The sequence below is a fragment of the Hyperolius riggenbachi genome, chromosome 3 (genome assembly GCF_040937935.1).
Source record: "Hyperolius riggenbachi isolate aHypRig1 chromosome 3, aHypRig1.pri, whole genome shotgun sequence".
NCBI lineage: Eukaryota > Metazoa > Chordata > Amphibia > Anura > Hyperoliidae > Hyperolius > Hyperolius riggenbachi.
The window spans coordinates 246,024,820-246,049,085 of NC_090648.1; the positions used below are offsets into that span (position 1 = coordinate 246,024,820).

General features: G+C 44.3%; 1 protein-coding gene across 6 annotated transcripts in view; it reads left to right on the forward strand.

The window, feature by feature from the left end:
- Positions 1-24,266, forward strand: part of LOC137563522 (oocyte zinc finger protein XlCOF7.1-like) — a 54,654-nt gene that overhangs the window by 20,203 nt on the left and 10,185 nt on the right. For 4 of the 6 annotated variants that reach the window (XM_068276092.1, XM_068276093.1, XM_068276090.1 and 1 more), the window contains exons 4-7: positions 8,419-8,589; positions 9,326-9,365; positions 10,517-10,656; positions 17,912-18,061. In XM_068276092.1, coding sequence (XP_068132193.1) covers positions 8,419-8,589; positions 9,326-9,365; positions 10,517-10,656; positions 17,912-18,061 — 501 coding nt within the window. Of the gene's footprint in view, positions 1-940; positions 1,176-7,302; positions 7,403-8,418; positions 8,590-9,325; positions 9,366-10,516; positions 10,657-17,911; positions 18,062-24,266 lie in introns of all 6 variants that reach the window. The other 2 variants (XM_068276094.1, XM_068276095.1) reach the window with 2 other exon arrangements.

The following is a 24,266-nucleotide window of genomic DNA, read 5'->3' on the forward strand; positions in this document are numbered from 1 at the left end:
GCAGGCAATAGTGTTCAAGGCTTGCATAATTCAGAAATAATGCTCATATATGAGCAGCACTTGTCAAGTACACATACCCATAACACTCCCAGCCTCGGCTGCTGTGCACATGCATACAGGACAGGAGTGCATAATAACAAGAAGCCCGAGAGGACAGAGCATGCACTGCTTCTTTGTCCTTTGTGCGACTTGCTTCAGTCAGAGTCACAAACAGGTGATGGTGCAGCGCAAAGGAGAGAAACCCATCCAAAACAGAACAGGTAAGTAGAAGGATCCAACACTACACACGCTGGCATAGATGTCGTGTAATGCTAGGTACACACGATGCAATTCTGACAGATTTACTGTCAGATCGATTATTTCCAATGTCTGATTTCCGATCAATTTTTCAATCGATTTTCCGTTCATTTCTATGAAAAAAATAATTCAGAAAATTGATTGGAAAGCAGATCGGACATGTTGGAAATAGTCGATCTGACAATAAATCTGTCAGAAAATTGCATCATGTGTACCTAGCATAAGCTTTGGTGTACTTTACACAGTGACAATTTAGCACTTGGGGCAAGTGAAGACAGATCTTAATCAGTCAGCAGGAAGTTTTTAAGTTTTGTAATAGAATGATAATATTTATTGGCTAACCAAAAGAAAATAGTGAGCCTTTGGCTAATGAGCCATCTTCAGACTTTGTTTCTGTATACAAGATGTTAGGACATACAGTTATATATACAGTCAGCAGGAGATGTATACATTGTTTTGTAAATATAAATAAATGTAATACAGTTGTCATTCTGTTTCAAAACATCCTGCTTTCACTGATGGCTAACACAGAACAATGTTTTGCTGCTTGTAAAACATGTCAGGAAAGAGTTAAACTGTACTAGCACAGAGAGAATGTTGCTGTCATTCCTTAGATTTATGGTTTGTTTTTATTTCCTAACAGGTCTCAGGTCTTTAACAGCTCTGACCAAGTAATAAAACATCAGTCTGGGGGAGAGGAGAGCTGATAATTCCTATCCTTAAATGCGTGCATAAAGAAACTAATCTGAACTCAAAAGTTCTACTACTTGAGCCCATATATTTTTTTTTTTCTCACAGCAGCTTGTATGTCCCCACTCATCATACTAAGGACAATATCCTCAGATGACAACAGATGCTGTCATCACACACACTCTGCGGTGAGAGAGATGCAGGGATCTCTGGAATTCAGGCAGAACAGAGCAAAGCAGAAGTGATTTACTTTGACATGTGACCTCTTATCTCTCCAAGTCCTGCGCCCTGCTGAATTTTATCGCCCTAGGCCTTGACCTTTGTGGCCTTTCCAGAAATCCGGCCCTGAGTGAGGGGTCGAGGGAGGGTTTCTTGAGCAGGGGTAGTACAGTGGCCTGCTTGAAGTCTGAGGGGAAGGTGCCTGTGGATAGGAAGAGGTTAAATGGGGTAGTGAGGACTGGGCCCAAATCCGTGAAGTGAGGCTGGAGTAAATCAGAAGGGATGGGATCCAGGGGAGAGGTAGTGGTATGGGAAGTCTGCAGTAGGTGGTTGACTTCCTCAATGGTAGTAAGAGTGAAGGAGGTGAGAGGAGGATAGGGTGGAGGAGGAGCTGGTTGGGAAGGGGTGGGAGGTGAAGATTGAAGATTAGATATTTCCTGATGGATGGAGACAATTTTGTTGGTGAAGTGGGTGGCTAAATCTGTGGCAGAGAGGTAAGAAACGGAGGGTGGGGTGAGTGGGTTTAAGCCGGGAGTTGAAAGTGGCAAATAAGATGCCGGGGGTTGGAAGCTTGTGCTCCAATGAGCTTGGTAAAGTATTCCTGCTTCGCATTAGCAAAGGCAGTGTGGAACTACGGCAGGTTAGCCTTGAACTATGGGAAATCCTGGTTAAGTCGAGTTTTTTTTCCTCCATTTCCATTCAGTGGCACGTGTTACCCTCTGGAGGTTGCGAGTATGGATAATGCGCCAGGGCTGGGGGTTAGGTGGGCGGTTGCGGCGCAATGTTGGGGGAGCAGCTTTCTCTAGGGCTGATGAGAGAGTTTGACTATACTGAGCTGCAGCAAGATTAGGACAGGTTAGGGTGGGGAGAGTGGAGGAGAGGGCATGAAGGGGGTCAGCAAGGACACTAGGGTTGAGCTTGCGTAGGTCTCTCTGCTATCGACCGGGTGGGTGGGTAGTTTGGAGGTGCCTTCTGTGAGGAGGTTGAAGGTGAGAAGGTGATGGTCTGAGGGTGGGAAGGGTGCAATGTCAAGATCTGTAATGGTGGTGGATTTTGTGAATATAAGGTCGAGAGTGTGACCTGCAGTGTGGGTGTGGGTGTTGTACTAGGCCAAGTGAGTTGGCTATGGTGAGTAGCCAAGTGGCAACAGAGTTGTTTAGTTCATCGATGGGAATATTGAAGCCTATTCAGTGTTTGCTTTTTGGAGAGGGGATTGGTTTTGGCCAGTTTGCAGTCATTCAGGGACATCTGTATACACGAAAAAGGTAACCAAAATGAATGATTCCTTTGATTGACCAAAGTTGTGGTTGTATACAAGTCCTTACATTTAGGTGAAGTAGCTATGTGTATTTTACATTATCACACATAATGACATAATGATGTAGATTAGTGGAAAAAAAAATTGTATTTATTTATTTTCTATTTTTTTTTTTTTTTGCTTAGCTTTCCAGAAATCATAATGTCAGATAGGTGGGGTTCACACTAACTGGGGCATCACAGCAGATCTGATGTATGATCTGCTATGTTTCTTCCATTCATTTCCACACAGTGTTGCCATCCATTGTAACAGACTTGTATCTTTGTCATATCTGACTTCTGTCCGGTGTCCAGAAAACTTGTGCAATACAGTACTTTGTATTCCTTCTCCTCTATGGATACAACGGACAGATAGGACTTAACTGCACATGCTTGAATGGATCCTATATTTAACATAGAATCAGTCAATGTGGTCTATTCTAGGAAACAGTACATTTACCCTTGTAGTGTGAACCTAGCCTTATTTGGCTTTCGCTCAGATACAGGAACTTGTGTATAAGTATTCATAGATGTTTATGACCATGTGGACCTGTTATACTTCCCTTTTTTTATGTTTTTCTTCTTCCTCTGCAGTAGCATGAACACACAACCTTCAGATACTGCTGCACTGGCTGCAGTTGCATAAGGCATTGGCATTGTACGTGTCCTCCACTATCTTCTTGCTTACACGTTTAAAATTGTAACTCAATTGCACTACAGGGAGTGTATTCCTGCACTCCCCATAGTCTGTCCACTGGCCCCCCTGGGAACTCTCAGTGCAATCTACAGAAGGAGAAGGACTGTGGGCCAGAGAGCTGCAGACTTTCAGTCTAGGGCAAGGAGGAGGCCCAGGCTACTGATGGGCAGAGATTATTCTTTGCTTGGATGGAGTAAGCTGAATCTTCTAAAGGAATTGCTAGCCATGTCCCATAGGGGCAGACTAATAGAAACACAGGAGCACACCCCCAGAAGTTGAACTGACGATCAGTTTGAAGCAGAGAGGAGTGGTACAAACCTATGGTGCCAATACCATTTTCATCTGTGTGCTGAAACATAAGGTGTACATTTACAAGCTGAAACAGATCCTGTCCTAACTTCTTATGAAGCTAGAGCAAAGGAAATAAGCATGGAAGCATGAAGCTAGCCACACACTAGTAGATTACCAACCAATGTGGCAAAAGACCTCTGATCAGATGAATGATCGATTCCTACCACACACTGCACATACAGTAGATTTTCAATAGATTTTAGTATTAAAGGGATACTGTAGGGGGGTCAAGGGAAAATGAGTTGAACTTACCCAGGGCTTCTAATGGCCCCCCGCAGACATCCTGTACCCACGCAGCCACTCACCGATGCTCCGGCCCCGCCTCCGGTTCACTTCTGGAATTTCAGACTTTAAAGTCTGAAAACCACTGCGCCTGCGCAGCTGCATCCTCGCTCCCGCTGATGTCACCAGGAGTGTATTGCACAAGTCCAGTATGGTCTTTGGTCTGCGCAGTATGCTCCTAGTGCCATCAGCGGGAGCGAGGACACGGCAATGCAGGTGCAGTGGTTTTCTGACTTTAAAGTCTGAAATTCCAGAAGTTAACTGGAGGCGGGGCCGGAGCATCGGTGAGTGGCTGCGCGGGCACAGGATGTCTGTGGGGGCCATTAGAAGCCCCGGGTAACTTCAACTCATTTTCCCCCGACCCAATTCACCACTGCTCCTCCTTGATCAAGAGTTTCCATCTTCCTCATGGATAGTTTCATTAAATTTTTGCTAAAAATCTATTGAAACTTCGATCAAACTGACATGTTACAGCACAGATTTCTGCTAGATTCAATCAGTGATGGAATCTGCCAGAAATCAAACTGCAACATCGATAACTGTGTGGCTACATTTAGGGACATAAACAGGCCTGGACTTTGTTCACATGGTGTAGTCAGTTGCAGCTTTCCCCTCTTTCTCAGCAAGGAGCCAAAAACCTGTATATGGGGCACATTAGCAATCACAAATTTACAGTAGCAAGAAAAAGTATGTGAGCCCTTTAGAATTACATGGATTTCTGCACAAATTGGCCTTGAAATGTGATCTGAACTTCATCTAAATCACAACAATAGACAATTACTGTCTGCTTAACCCCCTCCCGACCGCCTAACGCCCATTAGTGGTGGGAGAGTGGCAGCTACAGGACCGCCTAACGCCGATTGGCATCAGGTCCTATAGGCGGGGATCACGCATCTCCACTGAGTTACGGAACTCTGCTCAGTAAACAGCTTTCCAGCCGCAATCGGAGCTGGCAGGCTGTTAGGGGGCAAAACACTCTTTTTTTTTTTTTTTTTCTAAGCCATTTTCATCAATAAGATTAATAAAAAAAATTTTTTTAAAAACGCAGCAACAATCAGATGCCACCAACAGACAGCTCTGTTGGTGGCAAGAAAAGAGGGCAAGATTAATTTGTGTGCTAAGTTGTATGGCCGTGCAGGCAGCAAACTGTTATAGCGGCAGTGTGCTGAATTGTAAAAATAGCCTGGTCACTAGGGGGGTGTAAGCCTGTGGTCCTCAAGTGGTTAAACTAATACCACACAAATCATTACATGTTTCCATGTTTTTATTGAACATACCATGTAAACATTCACAGTGCACGTGGAAAAAGTATGTGAACTGGTATGTTCTCCCTGTGTCTGGGTGGGTTTCCTCCCACATTCCAAAAACATACAGATAAGTCAGTTGGCTTCCCCCTAAAAATTGGCCCTAGACTATGATACATATACTACACAATACATACATAGACCTATGACTATAGTAGGGACTAGATTGTGAGCCCCTCTGAGGGACAGTTAGTAACAAAACAATATACTTTGTACAGTGCTGCGCTATATAAATACTTAACCTATTTTGGTTCCTGGACGTAGTTTCTACGTCCAGGAACCATGCGCACTACCACGCGCTCCCGTGGCTCATCGTGCGCGTGCACGCGCACTCCCGGCCGCAGATTCGGTAGCCACGTAATCAATGTACCGGGCTATGGTGCCCGATCACTGATTCCTTTCCCCCGCTGAAAAAGCGACAGCTTCTTTCGGAAGCTGTGCTTTTTCTGGCTGTTCCCTCCCCGATGCGTCACTCTAAGCGTGTGCTACGCTTAGAGTGACGTCATGTAAACAAACTCATGGCCGCCATCTTGTGGCCAAAAAGTAATACTACACCTGGAAAAAAAATAATTAACACACATTTACATTATAAATCTATTGTTTACCTCCCACCCTCCCAAAACTACCCAAATAAAATGTTTACTATAAAAAAAAAAAACCATTACAATTAAAAAAAAACAAAAACATGTGAATATTTACCCAAGGGTCTAAACTTTTTAAATATCAATGTAAAGATGAAATATTTCTATTTTTTTTTTTTTTTTTTTTTTTAAACTTGTAAATAGTGATAGATGCAAAATGGAAAAAAATGCACCTTTATTTCCAAATAAAATATTGTTGCCATACATTGTGATAGGGACATAATTTTAACGGTGTAATAACCGGGACATATGGGCAAATACAATACGTGAGTTTTAATTATGGAGGCATGTATTATTTTAAAACTATAATGGCTGAAAACTGAGAAATAATGAATTTTTCCATTTTTTTCTTATTCTTCCTGTTAAAATGCATTTACAGTAAAGTGGCTCTTAGCAAAATGTACCCCCCAAAGAAAGCCTAATTGGTGGCGGAAAAAACAAGATATAGATCAGTGCATTGTGATAAGTAGTGATAAAGTTATAGGCTAATGAATGGGAGGTGAACATTTCTCACGTGAAAACGACGGAACGCGAATGGGTTAAATACATAAATAAAATGTGTCTTACCGTGGACTGATGAACTGCAAGGCTTTTAGAGATACTTTTATAACCATTTCCAACTTCATGCAAGTCAACAATTCTTAATTGTAGGTCTTCTGAGAGCTCTTTTGTGCGGGGCATCATTCACATCATGCAATGCTTCTTGGGAAAAGCAAACCCAAAACTGTTGTTTTTTTTTTATTTATTTATTTTTTTATAGGACAGGGCAGCTGTAACCAACACCTCCAATCTCATCTCATTGAACTCCAGCTGGCAGACACCTTCACTCCACTTAGCTCTTGGGGATGTCATTAGGCTAGGGGTTCACATACTTTTTCCACCTGCACTGTGAGGCCTCATTCACACTTAAAATCGAAAATGCGTTTTTATGTGCTTTTTTCCTTCCTCCTGGTGCTCCACTGCGTGCTGCGTTTCTGGTAAAAGTGCTTTTCTAATCATTTTTCCAGAGCGGTTTTGTAATTCACTCTCTGACGCAAGTCAGGAAATGAACTCTTTGACCCAGAAAAGAATACAATGTATGTATTCTTAAAAACGCAAAAGCAATCGCTGCACAAAGCGATTGTGAGCGTTTGTGTTTTTCCTATACTTTAGATTGAGGCAAAATCGCCCCAAAAATTGTACAGGCACCGCTTTGCTGAACGCACAGTGCACAAACCGCGCTGATATGAACCTTCTCATAGAGATTAATTGCACAAGCATATTGTGGGAGATTTCAAAAATCGCCTGCGCTTGAAAAAAGGCCAAAAACGCCCCTAGTGTGAACGAGCCCTGAATGTTTACATGGTGTGTGCAACAAAAACATGGAAACCTTTAATTATTTGTGTGGAATTAGTTTAAGCAGACTGTGATTGTTAATTGTTGTGATAGATGAAGACCAGATCACATTTTATGACCAATTTGTGCAGAAATCCATATAATTCCAAAGGGTTCACATACTTTTTCTTGCTACTGTATATATTGTTAGATTTCTGGACACCAGTATCAAGTTGCACAGCTGTGGAGGGCTTTTTCCATTTCCATTTTACAAACCGACTTCTATTTCCAGAGAAATACAGGATTGACATGTAAGTGCAAGCAACTAAACCCGTATCTGTGGTTTCACAAATTTAAAGTCTAATTCTGTTTATCGAAGAAACCCTAAAAGCTTTTATTCATTTTTTTTCTTTTTTTTTTTTTCTTTACTGCATAACTAATGATAAATTGCAGTTATGGATATCACACCAACAAACATTGATTCCAGTGATACCTTTAATGACTGACTGTACATGGTTTATTGCAAGCTTTCAAAACGTTGTTTCTTTTTCAGGTATTATACAGAACTACATCAGAACCGTATAATGCCTGAAGTAGAACCTTAATGTTTCGAAAAGATTGCAATAAACCATGTACAGTTAGTCATTAAAAGTATCACTGGAAATAATGTTTGTTGGTTTGAGGTCTGCATTTCTGCTCCTCGACTAACACCGGACCACACTTCCCATGCTTAACCACAGAAGATACCACAACCTACCAAGTATGAATGGAATTGAAGAACAGGACAAATAAATTGGCATGAGTGTACAGTTCTGATACAGTTCTGTATAATGCCTGAAAAATAAACTTAGTTTCGAAAGCTTGTGATAAACCATGTACAGTTAGTCATTAAAGGAATCTCCGGAATCAACATTTGTTGTTTTGATATCTGCAATTATGGATAGTGTTACTATTCTTTATAAAGGAAGAAACAGCTTTGTCTCCTGTGATGATTATATTAACTCTTTTGCTCCCAGAGGGGCTAATTTATCAACACGTGTGAAAAAATAACTGGAGCAAAAGTGGAGTATCTTCCAAGAGCAAACGACTACAATTCATGTTTTATTCAACCTGACCTGATGATACTGACCGGTAATGTTCATTGCCATTTACTTTAATCCACCCAATAGATGAATGTAACCATTCATGGCTTGAGATTACCTGACGCATGCTCGCAGCCGACCACTGGTCCTACCAGCACAGTTTAAGGACCACAAATGTTAATATTTTGATGTAAATGTCAGGTTTTAGTTTTTGAGACGTGTTCTGTTTTTCCCTATTGATTTAGGATTATAAAGTTGTGAAGAAATGTGGGGAGCCTGTCAAAGGAAGTGCCAAGTCCTCTATGATGGAAGATAATTCTACTAGCATGGAAATATCGGACTTAAAACTTGAAAACAGGTTTATGTTGGAGAAGTTGCTGGAGCTAGCTTACAAAATAAGTGATGAGCTTGATGAGGTGAGCATACTGCTATTTCATACAAAGACGGGGCATAACAATAGACCCTGCAAGGGATGCAGCCGCAGGGGGCCCTGTGGGGGGAGAAGTTTCTTGTCCCTGTAATGAGAGACTGACAGCTAAGTACACGGAGAGAGAAAAAGCTCTCTGCACAATTGTTGTAATGACTGCATCTTCTCAGCCACTGATAAGGAACCATACAAAGATTTGTAGACAGTCCCTATTTAGTGTGCAGCAGGCTCTTGTGCACAGCGCCCAACCTCTCCACCCCTCCCTCAAGTGCTCTGTACTATAGTGATGCTGGAGAAGTCTGCAGAGCAGGATGGACAGAGTGAGTGTAATAAGCTGAGGCTGGGAGCACACTCGTCTGTCGGGTTTTCTGTGGTCGTTTTTCTGTATGCGTTTTCTTGTCTGTATGTGTAAAAATGTACGTTTTATCACAGAAGCTAATGTAATTGATAGGGAAAATGTGTGCAGTGCTTCAATGCTGTCAGTTTTTATTTGCATGGGGAAAACGCATTCAAGTGTGCACTAGCCAATTGAATAACATTGGTTCTCAGTTTACCTGTGCAGAAAGTGAGGGAGAGGGGGCCCCATCCAAAGTTTTTTGCAGGAGGGCCTAGTGATTTCTAGCTACACCCCCGTATGCCAACTACCTATTAAACAAAACCTTATTTCACTAGCTTATGTTGTGATGTAAGATAGCCTGTTCATTTTCTGTGTTTCTTCTTAAAAGTTTTCCGAAAAATCTGGTTTCCTGGAAGAATCATGTGAGGGTAAGTCAAGACGGAACTCTAGAATTGTGAGGCCTAAAATCAATAGTATTATTGTTATTCCTATTGCCTGACAGGTGAGGTCTGGTTGCACACTGGGAGGTAGCGTGCTGATTTGCCCCGCTATGATTAAGAGCTGAGGTAGCTCGAAACATGTTAGCTTATTGATGCATGTGTGTATTGCTATACTGGATACGTCCTAAATAAAGACTTTGAATCCTGGACAAGTGTGGACCTTCTTTCTGTGTACTGTGGGCCTTGCTGACCTGGTCGTGCACGGTCCAGCGATTTGGTGGGTCGAGCGGTGTTCACACAGACTTCATCTGATTTGCCCCGCCATGCAGTGCTCACAGGGGTGAAGCAAGGCAGACTTTCCTTTTAGGCAGGGCTCATGCTTGATTCACAAAGCCGTGCCAACGCATCGCACAACCGTGCTATGCGTGTAGCATGCAATGTGACGTGCGTGCAGGTTTATGCGTGTAAAGATTTAAGTGCGTGCGGTAACGCGGCAAAGTGCGCGCATTAACGCGCGAACACCTTCGGTAGCGCACGCACGTAACTGTTTACACACACAAACCTTCATGCGCATCACATTGAGTGCTAAACGCATGGCACGGCTTTGTGAATCAAGCCCTTACAGTGGAATTCAATGAAGATTGGTACTTCTGTTTAAAAAATTGTGACAATGCGTTTGTTTTCGAATGCGCAAAAAAAGCAATACATCTTGCAGCATGAACTTGCAAACCGCATGCTAATTCTAATTGACTTTCTTTAGCTACTCTGAAAGAATGCATGTGAAAAACTCAAACTATCAAGCATGGTGTACGAATCAAATATGGGGAAAAAAACTTTTCATGTGGGCAAGTGTGAACCTCGCCGAAAGGTCCGTCCTGTTATGGCTATTCACGTAGATGTATTCCTTTCTTTAATTTTATAGAGGCATTTACGTTGCAAGTCTATCCTAACCCCCCCCCCCCCTTGTCAGTTGTTCTTCGTAACTTGTGCATGTTGTATGTGCAGACTGATGCTGCAATGCATGTAAATACTAAAGAACTGTGCTTACCAAGCAAGACATTCACTATGAATTGTGACCAGACACTAATTTATTGTACCTTTTCTTTTTTTTTTCTTTTTTCTTTTTTTTTTTGCTGCAGGCAGTACACAGCCAAAGGATATATCTGAGCATTTAACCAACTTATTTAATTTGGTGAAGAAAATGACCAAGGACAAAAACCAAATGATTGGTAATATTGTCACACACACCTTGGAACTCATCTACCTTCTAATTGGAGAGGTGAGCAGATAGTGAAGCATGGTATCTTCTGAAAAATATGCTGATAGCAGGTAAAGACAAATACACACCTTTGGCATTTGAACTGCAAACATGCTTAGATGTTTATGTATGTGTCACCACAGTTTAACAAGCTTAAAGTGAACCCGAGCCGACGCTTGGGTCAAAAAAAAAAAAAGTAAGAAGAGGGAGTCCCCTGGATCCTATATAGAGGCTTTCCGAGCCATGCCACACCTGCATAGTAGCATGGACCCGGTGCGGCTCCAGCTTACTACGCAGGCACGGCTGTACTCATGCAGACATCCTCAGCAATTAATGATTACACGGCATGTACTAACGCCAACTTGTGTTCATTATCTCCTAAGTCCTAAGCTCAATCAGTGACTATTCAGAGAAGCCCCCTCTCATGTTTATTTCCCGGCCCATCCTGATCCTCTCCTGCAGGGATCAGTACTCAGAAGTGAGGCTGAGGTAATTCATGTCTTTCATCTCTTAGCATTCCTGTGTCCCGCACTCTAGTCAGACTTCTCCAGCCTCAATACTGGATCCTGGCCTGATGAGATCATCAAGCTGGGACCTGGTACACACGGAAGAGGAGGCTGGCTAGAGTGCAGCTACAGGAGCACCTGTGCTGAGAAGTTGCCATCTGTATCTTTCACTGGAGTTGAGCATAGTACACACAAGACTATACTCTCTTTCATTGTTTGAAACCGAAGATTGAATTTTAGAAGACAGTTTGGGGCAGAAGCTAGCGATGTGTTCTGCTTGCAATGCAGATAGGTGGAGAGCAGACACCATGGTTCATGATTAAACTGCACAGAGCAGGTGGGGTGAGTGGTAAAAACGACCGCTAGACAGATCAGTTTGTCACTCGGGGGTTGGGGGCAACTGTACATAAGCTAGATTCACAGCAGAGGCGGCACACAGTAGAACGGCACAGAACGGGTGGTGTGAGCGAGGAAAACTATAATCGCCAGACTAATTGCTCGCTGACGCATCAGTGGGGTCCGGGGGCAGCTGTACATGAGCTAGATGTTCGGCACAGGTGGCCTCAACCATTATTACAGTTGAAATATCGATGTAATATGGTTTGGTCATGTCAATATCTGGAAGATATTGATCGTTCACCTGATCTATCAGAAATTGTAGCGTATGGCTAGCAGTAGTCTGCTATCCTTACAGCAAAACAATAACTTCATGGTACATAAATCAACGGTCAGAAAAAATCTTATGGGGCTCTATCACTATCCCAGCATTTTGTTTCTGCTGTACTTTGAAAGGGATTCTCAGAGAATTGGCCACATTTTTGAGCACTTTATTTACAAAAGCAATTTTCTAAGCATATTTTTAAAGGCATTCTGCCTGCATGAGAAATTCATTTCAGAGTTCTACTGGAAACAGTCAGCAGCTTCATAGGTATGGCCCAATGGGAGAAAGATGCAAGACTTGTTGAGCAGGGAGTTGTGCCCCGTTTCATATATGCTCAGGGGTGATGCAGAGGCTCCTGAGTAGTTGTACAGGAAATGTCAGTTACATTCTTTCATCTGTGAAATTCATTCATCTTTTATCTAAAAACCCTTTGTTGGGATGTTGTTATACATTATTGGCATCAATAGTGGTATATGTTTTTCCAGATCTAAGCCGAGCTATGTTTTCCTTTTCAGTTTACTGGCCTCTGTCCAATGATCCTCTCATGGGTTACTGCTAGATATCATGCATATTGATTTCATAATTTATTACAGAATCTTGTTTATAGATATTTGTATTAGAAATGTACATCTGTGGATCTGTCTCATACTATGTATATGATTAATCATTACATCTTCCAGAGAATCTTCTAGTTCTTTAGGTGGGCTCTGAAATGTATTAAATAAGTCCTATTGTTTTAGAAAATAAATCAGAACTTGTACCTGAGATGGGGCAAAAGGAAAAATGTATACACACCTGGGCCACCACCTGGATCCTCAGCAATTGGCCCCGAAAAATCCTCCAGTCAGCGCAGGCGCAGTCCGGCCATGCACGCGCCCCTTTCATGCGCCCATGGCCGGGAGCGTTCTGCGCAAAAGAACTTTCTGGGGCAAATTATGGACGATCCAGGCGGTGTAGAAGGACGGCAAGGAACCAAATCAGGCTGGAGGAAGCCCCAGGTATGTATAAATATTTCCTTTTGCCCCATCTCAGGTCTACTTTAAGTTAAACTTCTCAGTGCATGGAACTAATAAAAATAATGTTCAGCAGACTGAGATTCCTCTGTGCAGTGGTTGTCTCTGAAATACGTGAAATCTTTAACCACTTCCTGCAAAAAAGCATGTCCAAAAACCGTTCTTTTTATGCAACTTTAGTGCAAATAGGACGTTCATAAAAGTCCTGCTATTCTGCTAAAGTGCACATGGCAACCCGACCTGAAATTTTGGGTTAAGAAACACATACTTTTCGAAAAAGAGGGAAGCTTCTGGGTCCTGTTGAGGCTTCCCATCTTCGCTTCTGCTTGCCAGGGCCCTCCTCCTTAATATCGGGGCGGCGATCCTCTTTTGGCACAGGCATGGCCATACTCCTGCAGTTGCCAGAAGAGGAACATGGCCTCAATATTCATTCCGACAAGCTTGCCTGAATTCTTGGGGGGGGGGGGGAATCAGCACAGGACAGAGGATGGCATGGGAATCCTCTATAGAATCCAGAGGCTTCCTTCTTCTTAGGCAAGTATGTGACTTAGGAAAGTATGTGTTTTCGTACGAAAGGTTCGCCATGGGTACACCTTGAAATACAATATGCAACTCATCAGTCTAGTTTCACTTTAGGTTTGCTTCAACTAAATAATGCTATAAATGCAGTGGGATGCGGAAGTTTTGGTAACCTTGTTAATCGTTATAAATTTACTGTATAAATCGTTGGTTGTTATGATAAAATGTCAGTTAAATATATCATTAAATTACAGAGAGTGTGCAATAATTGTTTAAACAAAATTAGGCAGGTGCATAAATTTGGTCGCAAATACAAATTAGAACTGTGCTACACTTGTGACAGTAGTCCTACAGCAACTAAAGACCGCCAAAAGAGTCCATACAGTGCAAGTAGCACTAATAGGCCTTATATAGCTTCAAGCTTCACAGATAATACTTGGCATATGCTTCAGTGTATCTACACCTCCACCACAAACAGACTGGGCACTCACCCTTATCCTATGACCCTCAACCAGATGGGTCACACAGCACTTGTGGGATACTCCCAGGGGATCCCCAGCCTTTAATGATCCACTGCTCACTCAATGCTGTATACTCTTCACAAAGAATGCCTGGCGGGGTCACCAATGAGGAACCAGTACAGCGTGCCGCGTGGAGGCCGAGGCGAGCGGGGATCCAGACACACGGTGCCTGTGGGCGCATAAGCCCAGCCAGATGGCCACCGTATGGGGGAGAGCCCACTAAAACTCTATGCCTTACTATACGCTGAGGAATATGTGAGTGTGTGCATTTTTAACCTTTTAATACATTTCCGGATGGATTTACGCTATGGGAGCCTTGTGCTTTTATTTTGAGGTGCATTCTTTGTGAAGAGTATACAGCATTAAGTGAGCAGTGGATCGTTAAAGGCTGGGGATCCCCTGGGAGTATCCCACAAGTGCTTTGTGACCCATCGGGTTGAGGGTCATAGGATAAGGGTGAGTGCCTAGTCTGTTGGGTGTGGTGTAGGTGTAGATACACTTTGTGTATTGAACGTGCACCACCTGGTTTTATATACGTAGAGTATATTAATTTTACATACCAGTGCAGTGTACTGTATACAAGTTTGCATAAATTTGGGAACCACAAAAAAGAAATGAAATGAAATCAATATTTAGTAGATCCTCCTTTTGCAGAAATTACAGCCTCTAAATGCTTCCTGTAGGTTCCAATGAGAGTCTGGATTCTGCTTGAAGGTATTTTGGACCATTCCTCTTTACAAAACATATCTAGTTCATTCAGGTTTGATGGCTTCCGAGCATAGACAGCTCTCTTTAACTCACACCACAGATTTTCAATTATATTCAGGTTTAGGGACTGAGATGGCCATTCCAGAACGTTGTACTTGTTCCTCTGCATGAATGCCTTAGTGGATTTTGAGCAGTGTTTAGGGTCGTTGATCTGAAAGATCCAGCCCCGGCGCAGCTTCAGCTTTGTCACTGATTCCTGGACATTCATCTCCAGAATCTGCTGATACTGAGTGGGATCCATGCGTCCCTCAACTATGACAAGATTCCCAGTCCCTGCACTGGCCCCACAGCCCCACAACATGATGGAACCACCATATTTTGCTGTAGGTAGCAGGTGTTTTTCTTGGAATGCTATGTTCTTTTTCCTCCATGCATAATGCCCTTTGTTATACCCAAATAACTCAATTTTAGTTTCATCCGTCCACAGCACCTTACTCCAAAATGAAGCTGGCTTGTCCAAATGTGCTTTATCTTACCTCAAGCAGCTCTGTTTGTGCTGTAGGCAGAGAAAAGGCTTCCTCTGCATCACTCTCACATATAGCATCTCCTTGTGTAAAGTGCGCTGAATGGTTGAACGATGCACAGTGACTCCATCTGCAGCAAGATGATGTTGTAGGTCTTTGGTGCTGGTCTGTGGGTTGACTCTGACTGTTCTCACCATTCGTCGCTTCTGTTAATCTGAGATTTTTCTTGGTCTGCCACTTCGAGCCTTAACTTGAACTGAGCCTGTGGTCTTCCATTTCCTTAATATGTTCCTAACTGTGGAAACCGACATTTGAAATCTCTGAGACGGCTTTCTGTATCCTTCCCCCTAAACCATGATGGTGAACAATCTTTGTCTTCAGGATATTTGAGAGTTGTTTTGAGACCCATATCTTGCTTCTCTTCAGAGAAAATTAAGAGGAGGGAAACTTACAACTGACCCCTTGAAATACTTCTTTCTCATAATTGGATTCACCTGTGTATGTAGGTCAGGGGTCACTGAGCTTACCAAGCCAATTTGAGTTCCAATAATTAGTTCTAAAGGTTTTGGAATCCAATAAAATAACTGCCCAAATGTATGCACCTGCCTAATTTTATTTAAACCATTATTGCGCACGTTCTGTAAAGCCAATAAACTTAATTTCACTTCTCAAATATCACTGTGTGTGTGTCTCCTATATGATATATTGACTTTTTTTATCGTAACAACCAACAACTTATACAGTAAGATCATGACGATTAACAAGGTTGCCCAAACTTTCGCATCCCACTGTATATATTGATCTTCCACAATGCTTTTTGTTTTACTTTGTACTTGTTAAAGGATCTTTCTATTTCAGCTTATAGCCAGTTAAAAATTTCCGAAACTGACTGAAGCTGAAATCGCACTTCTTTACAAGCCTGGAATCTGTACTCTATTTATAGTGTACAGACAGCCTGGAAACCTCTCATCTTGCTTTATGAGTAATTAGCAGCGTAGACTAGGAGCTTGTTACTCATTTTAAAATCATGGACTAATCCAGTCACTGGCTGCAGTGGACACTCCCTTTCACAATCTCTGTTAGGAACAATGTAGAACAGTTGTGTTTTGCATTGTTGCTAATCTGAAATAAAACGTGGCATTAATACTTGCAATATAACCAGCCCAACTGCAGAGACTGCTGTTTCCTCAGCAGTAGTGGCATTTCAATACTTTCCATTCCATTTAGAATGGAATTTCCATTTAGAAAAACTCCTTCCCTATCTGTCCCCATCTGGAATAGCTGTGACAAATGCTAACTTCACTTGCTCCAGTACTATCACTAGGGGATATACTGAGATGGTGGGAGGAGGTGCACCAGGGTACATAGAAATCTTATGTACTAGTAAAAAGTAAATGGTCTTACCTCAGATGAAGAATGAATTGTACAAAATAATACATTTTTATTGGACACCAATAACAAAGCGTTTCATTACCAAAAATATATACATATTCTTTTTAAAAATTCATTCTTCATCTGAGGAAAGACAGTTTACTTTTTAGTAGTTTATAAGATGTCTATTTACCCTGGGGTGCCTCCTCCCACCCCTCTCCTAGTATAATGTTCTGTTCCTTACCAAGCTGTCTCCAGACCCAAACATACTCATGTGGAAAGCCTGAGGTATCAGGACTTGCATAATGCCATCAGGAAGATGTCTCTTTACCCTGGGGTGAATTGTCGCTACTGTAGTACACGCCGCACACCTCAGGCCACCCACTCTTCCGTCTCTATGACGGCAGAGCTCTGTGAGCCGGTAAGGAGCCACTTCCATTGGCTCCTGACCGTGTGATCAAGGTAAGCCAATGGGATTTGCTCACATTGATGACAGGGTCAAGAGCCAACAAAATCTGCTCCTGACCGGCTCACAGAGCTCTGCCATCTTAGAGACCACAGGGCAAGTGAGCTGAGGCGGGGGACAGCGACGAGATTGGCCGGATCGGTGAGAACGCGCAGTTGTGAGGTGAAAACTACACCCTGGCAGGAATAACGGCCTTAAAACAGGGTGTAGATTTCAATCACTGTGGTTAATAATGTAACAGCGACAGCTTAGAAACTTTTTTTTCTTCAGTCCTTCAGATTCTGGTGCTGTATACATCAGGCATGAAGCAAGGAGACCTCTCTGCAACTGGAAAAACACCTTTGCTCATAGTTCTATGTAAATATAAAAACAAATGTTATTTAATGGTAGGAATTCCACTTAACGGGACCGTTATTACTAATTAAAAATGAAATAGTGACTTACCTGGGGCTTCCTCAAGCCCACCATAGGCCGCAAGGTCCCCCGGCGTCGTCCTGGCTCCTCTCCCAGTCCCCTCTGGCGGCTCCGCTACGGTACGACTTTGGCCTGAAGTCGTCAGGGCTGCTTTCCACTTTGCCAATATGCGTAATCGCGTCACCTGGCTACACGCCCTTCGCATGTACTGCGCATGCACAGAACTCTCATGCCGGCCGGCGTGATGACGCATAGCCGGCTGACGTGATTACGCATATCGGCCAGGCAGGAAGCAGCCCTAACGACTTCAGGCCGAAGCCGTCAGCCAGGATTGGGAGAGGAGCCAGGAGGATGCCGGGGGAACTTGCGGCCTACGGTGGGCTGGAGGAAGCCCCAGGTAAGTCAATTATTCGTGCTCAGGATCCCTTTTAAAATGGTTAAATAAGTGGCACCAAGAACATAGCACCTTTCTGAATGACAAAAACATAATTATTGCATTTGTTTTTTTGTGGCTGTGTGTTTTTAAATAATTTACAGTCTAATTTAGCTTTGTTGTTGTCCAATCTGTCTCAGGATTATATTATTGTTAAGAAATGTAGCAAGACCACAGTCTGCAACTCTTTTACGCTTGAAGAAGATGCTAGTCCTGTGGTACGTGAACCAACCAAAGTAAACAAGATCTTGGAATTTAATAATAAGATAATCAAACTACTTACTGAAAAGGTGAGCAGCTCTAGTGAAATTACTTCTTAAAGCGGAATATAACCCTGCATTTCAACTTTGCTCTAAAACATTATTTACAGTATATTATATTATACCAGCATTTTTTTTAACTAGACCAGCATTGGAAGGGTTACACAGTGCTTTAAAGTTCCTGGAAAATTCTGCAGACGCATCTGAAGCTGACATAGATACATTTTGTTTATATAAATGTATCTAAGTGTTGAATGTGACTCATCTCTCTGACTGAGAAGGAGTTGGAGGACAGCCAAAGAGTGTGTAACATTTCTCAATAGATACATATAACTAAATAGAATGTAACAATCTGAACTTCTGCATATCTCTCCACGGAACTTTAAACCTCTGTGTTTAAAGAGACTCTGAAGCGAGAATAAATCTCGCTTCAGAGCTCATAGTTAGCAGGGGCATGTGTGCCCCTGCTAAACCGCCACTATAGCGCGGCTTAACGGGGGTCCCTTCACCCCCAAAGCGACCACTGCAACACTTGGTCGCAGATTTGGTCGTGATTTTTGGCTTCCTGGAGGCAGGGCTAACGGCTGCAGCCCTGCCTCCAGTCGCGTCTGTCAGCGGCGCATCGCCGCCTTTTCCCCGCCCCTCTCAGTGAAGGAAGACTGAGAGGGGCGGGGGAGAGGCGGAGATACGCGCTGACAGACGCGCGTGGGGCAGGGCTGCGGCGGTTAGCCCTGCCCCAACCAGGAAGCGCTCCCCCGCTGTACGGAGCGGATTTGGGGGGGTCAGGGACCCCCGTTAAGCCGCGGGATAGCGGCGTTTTAGCAGGGGCACACGTGCCCCTTCTATCTATGAGGTCTGAAGCGAGATTTATTCTCGCTTCAGACTCTTTAACTCTTCCAATGCTGGTCTAGTAAAAAAAAAATGCTTTTTGCATATAATATGCTGTAAATAATGTTTTAGAGCAAAGTTGAAATGCAGGGTTATATTCCGCTTTAAAATGTAGCATTTCTTTTATGCAGTTGGGAAAAGATGAGTTGGCTAATTGGTGCAAATTGTATAGAAATATGCTCCAGTATATGTAAAAATAGGAAATCCTTTTTTTAAATCACTGCTGGTTTTAAAAATTATATTTGCATCACAGGTAAGAGCCACTGGCAATAAGTTATATCATATTGCACCCATCAGTGCCCCTTAGCATTACAATCAGTGGAACCAGGTTTGCCAGTGTTTATCATCTAGAGTTCTATCTAGAGTTCTATGTGATTATTACAAGGAATTAGGCCATAAACAGATTGATTTCCCAGTTTGCACACCCACTAGACCATTTTTGTTCCCCAATTGCTTTTGGTGGCCGAGTACACATTTGGGTTTTTCCTGTAAAACAGACATTTTAAAACCACTTAGTTTGCATGAGACACAATCACAATACACCCGCGGGTGCTGTGGGTGGGTGGGGGTGGTCTTTGGGATGACGCACGTACATATGTGTGTGGCCACTTTCTGCCCCCCATGGATGTTCAGGAATTGGTTAATGTATTATTCCCTAGAAATTGAGTGGTCCAAATTTTTCCTATTTATTGACAGTATCTTCTTAACCTCTGCTAGACTACTGGAGGCCATGATCTCACCATTTAAGGGTGCATACACACATCAGACTATAGTCTTTGGAAACTTAAAGATCACAGACCAATCTTACCACCCTTCATGTAGTATGAGAGCCATACTATCAGGGCCGGATTACCAACCAGGCAACAAAAGCAGTCGCTTGGGGCCCCATTCAGAGTCAAAGGGGCCCCATCAGCACCTAAACCAGCCCTCGCCATCCTGTCAGCGGTGGCTTGATGGTATAATGGTTAAAGGGACTCTGAGCAGTGCAGTAACTATGGAAAGATGCATATCATTTTAAAGCTCTCTTTCTCCTCTTTCCAATGATATATAAACGGTCACCCTATGCCTTTTAGTTTTCACTATTTTCGTGATTGAAATCGCGGCCACAGGACGACTTTTCTCCAAAGTCGGCAGCTCGATTCAGCACAATGCAATGAAATATAATGAACCCAGGGGGATATAATTACAAACATCATGCTGGTAGGTGTGAGGATGTAATTAATTAGTTGTGGGTATGCTTAAAGACATACCCACAGGCACTGCTCAGAGTCCCTTTAAGGGCTCTGCCTCTGACACAGGAGACCTGGGTTTGAATCTCGGCTCTGCCTGTTCAGTAAGCCAGCACCTATTCAGTAGGAGACCTTAGACAAGTCTCTCTATCACTGCTACTGCCTATAGGGCGCGTCCTAGTGGCTGCAGCTCTGGCGCTTTGAGTCCGCCAGGAGAAAAGCGCGATATAAATGTTATTTGTCTTGTCTTGTCAAATGATGCTGTGCACTGCTGATTGTCTTCAGAGCCAGTCTCTCCTCCTAGGTCCCCCTCCTGCTACTGTGCGCTCTGCCGCTGCCCACTCCTCCCTCCCTTCCCACAGAGATCCACAGCTGCAGCAAGAATGATAGCAACAGATGGCAAATGCTCATTCACCGATCCATGATCCAAGCGATAGAGATCCCGTCATCTGAAACCCATCTGTCTCTTCTACAGTGCAGCCGCTCGTGCTGAACTTCCTGATTCTCAGATCAGACAGGAAGTAGGAAGTAGTAATAGTAGTAGTAACAGAGCGGCAGCACTCTAGAGGAGACAGATGGGCTCCGGATGACGGGACCTCTATTGCTTGGATCGCAATAGGTGAATGTGAGTCATCTGGTGCTGTCCTTCTCCCCCGCTGCGGCTGCCTTCTCTGCTGGACTATCGTCATGGCCGTTTCTAGCCCCGTGCGGGGCGTGCCACCGCCCGGGGCGCTGTTGGGAGGGGGGCGCTGTAATGGAGGGGGGAACTTAGCACCGTAGCCGCGGGGAGGGCAGCCCGACCTCTCCCTTCCTCTCCCGGGCCGCCCTCCGTGCTCCCCCCTCAGATGTAGAGCGCAGCAGCAGCCAGGGAGGGAGCGCTGTATACAACATACCTCCCTGGCTCCAAGCACTGCTCTCTCGCCGCCGGTCTTCTTCTCTCTGCAATGCATACACGCTTATACACACGCTGCTTCCTGTTTAGCCGGAAGCAGCGTATGTATACGCGTGTAGGCAGATGGGAGAAGACCGGCGACGAGAGAACAGCGCTTGGAGCCAGGGAGGTATGTTGTATACAGCGCTCCCTCCCTGGCTGCTGCTGCTGCTCAATATACATCTGAGGGGGGAGCATGGAGGGCGGCCCGGGAGAGGGAGGGAGAGGTCGGGCTGCCCTCCCCGCGGCTACGGTGCTTCCCCCCTCCATTATGGAGGACAGCTACCTATCTAACCTATCCTGGGGGGTACCTACCTAATCTAACCTACGCTGGGGGGCAGCTACCTATCTAACCTATCCTGGGGGGCAGCTACCTATCTAACCTATCCTGGGGGGCACCTACCTAATCTAACCTACGCTGGGGGGCAGCTACCTATCTAACCTATCCTGGGGGGCACCTACCTAATCTAACCTACGCTGGGGGGCAGCTACCTATCTAACCTATCCTGGGGAGCAGCTACCTATCTAACCTATCCTGGGGGGCACCTACCTAATCTAACCTACGCTGGGGGGCAGCTACCTATCTAACCTATCCTGGGGGGCACCTACCTAATCTAACCTACGCTGGGGGGCAGCTACCTAATCTAACCTACACTGGGGTGCAGCTACCTATCTAACCTATACTGGGGGGCACCTACCTAATCTAACCTACACTGGGGGGCAGCTACCTATCTAACCAACACTGGGGGGCAGCTACCTATCCTGGGGGGCACCTACCTAATCTAACCTACGCTGGGGGGCAGCTACCTAATCTAACCTATACTGGGGGGCAACTACCTATCTAACCTATACTGGGGGGCACCTACCTAATCTAACCTACACTGGGGGGCAGCTACCTATCTAACCTACACTGGGGGGCAGCTACCTATCTAACCTATACTGGGGGGCACCTACCTATCTAACGTATACTGAGGGGAACCTACCTATCTAACCTATACTGGGGGGCAGCTACCTATCTAACCTATACTGGGGGGGCAGCTACTTATCTAACCTATACTGGGGGCACTTATCTAACCTGTATTGGGGCACCTACCTACCTAGCTAGCCTATACAGGTGACAACTATACTGGCTACCTATATTGGAGACACCTACCTAAATGACTTATACTGGGGGCACCTACCTATCTAACCTATGCTGGGGGCAACTATTCTGGCTACCTATATTAGAGGCACCCACCTAGCTAACCTGTACTGGGGCACCTACCTATCTAACTTATACCGGGGGCGCCTGCCTATCTAACCTATACTGGGGGCAACTATACTGGCTACCTATACTGGAGGCACCTACCTGGCTAACCTATAGCGGGGGCAACTATACTGGCTCACCTATGCCTGGCTACCTATACTGGGGTACCTATTCTTGGCTTCCTATACTGGGGGGACCTATACTAAGTGAAACTAGACCTGGCTAACCTATACTGCGGGCACCCATACCTTGCTCCCGGGGGGGGGGGGGGGCGCAATTTTTACACCCTCGTCCTGGGTGCATTTTAGCCTAGAAACTGCACTGACTATCGTATTTACTGGGATGGAGGCTGCATGGTGGCTGTCTAGTTTGGGAGGAAATCGGTTGTCCGGTGGTGGGGGTGGTTATGTAATTCTGTCTGGGGAACGGCTTCCGGTTTGGCGGTGTCCAGAGCTTTCTGCTATTGCTAGGTTTGAGATGCAGGGGGAAAGTGCAGCTTCTGTGATATCTAGCGCCCTCTTCACAGGGGTGCCCCAGTCCCTGAGTGCAAATGTCCCAGCCATTCATCTCTCACTCTGCATTTTGCCGCTGCTATTCCCTGCATTGTGCACCCACAGAGGAAAGCGGGCTGTTGCCCATAGCAACCAGTAGCTCGGCTGCCCTGGTGTGTGCAGCATGTTGCTGTGCAGCTGCATCTTCTGATTCTATTACGACATGATGGGGGGCCCAAATCAGTTACTTTGCTTAGGGCCCCATTTAGCCTTAATCCGGCTCTGCATACTATACACTGTCTTTTCTATGGAGCTGAACTCCACATCAGAAAAAAATCTTTGCAAGATGCTGCACACACAGATGCTGTACAGACACAAAAGATCAGTATCTGCAAAAGATCTGTTCCTGCCAAAAATCCATTCCTGCAAATTGCAATGATAGTCTATGAGATCTGCAGATCATCATACACACATGATTTAACTGACATTCATCTGCAGATCAAGCAATCATCCACAGATCTGAAAATCCATCCTGGTGGATCTGATCTGCAGATGAATGTCAGTTAAATCATGTGTGTATGATGATCTGCAGATCTCATAGACTATCATTGCAATTTGCAGGGATGGATTTTTGGCAGGAACAGATCTTTTGCAGATACTGATCTTTTGTGTCTGTACAGCATCTGTGTGTGCAGCATCTTGCAAAGATTTTTTTCTGATGTGGAGTTCAGCTCCATAGAAAAGACTGTGTAGAGTATGGCTCTCATACTACATGAAGGGTGGTAAGATTGGTCTGTGATCTTTCAGTTTCCAAAGACTATAGTCTGATGTGTGTATGCATCTTTAGTCAGGGCCCGTTTCCACTAGCACGGAAATCGGGATGAATCCTCATAGTTTCCCCACAGGCAAATTGCGTGGGGAAACTGCCGTAGGGAAAAATGGGACGAATCGCTTGCCATAGTTATTCGGCCAACATTGCAGCATTTTTCCATGCAGGGGGCAGAGAATCCCATAGCTGTGCATGGCACATCTTCCGGGATTCGGCTGCACAACAAGGAAGTGCCATCCAGCGTCTCTCAGGACGCATGCTGGCTAGTGGAAACAGGATTGTAACCAAGAATCAAACTTTATCCCAATCAGCAGCGGATACCCCATTTCCCTTGAGAAATCTTTACTGGCACTGAAAAAAAAAAACTCCAGTGCCCTTTTCACCACCTTATAGCTGCGATTTGCGTCAAATAAGATTGAAGTCTAGGGTGGCACCCTTTTTACACAGATGGCTCAGGAGCCCTTTTCAACTGATACCCTTACAGTCCACTAGGCATGGTCGGAAAATTCTGCGGAATTATTAATTCCGTGATTCCGGCCGGAATTAGCTAATTCCGATTCCGGTGGTCGGAACGGAATTCCTATACCTCTTAAACGGAATTCCACGGAAATTTTATAATTC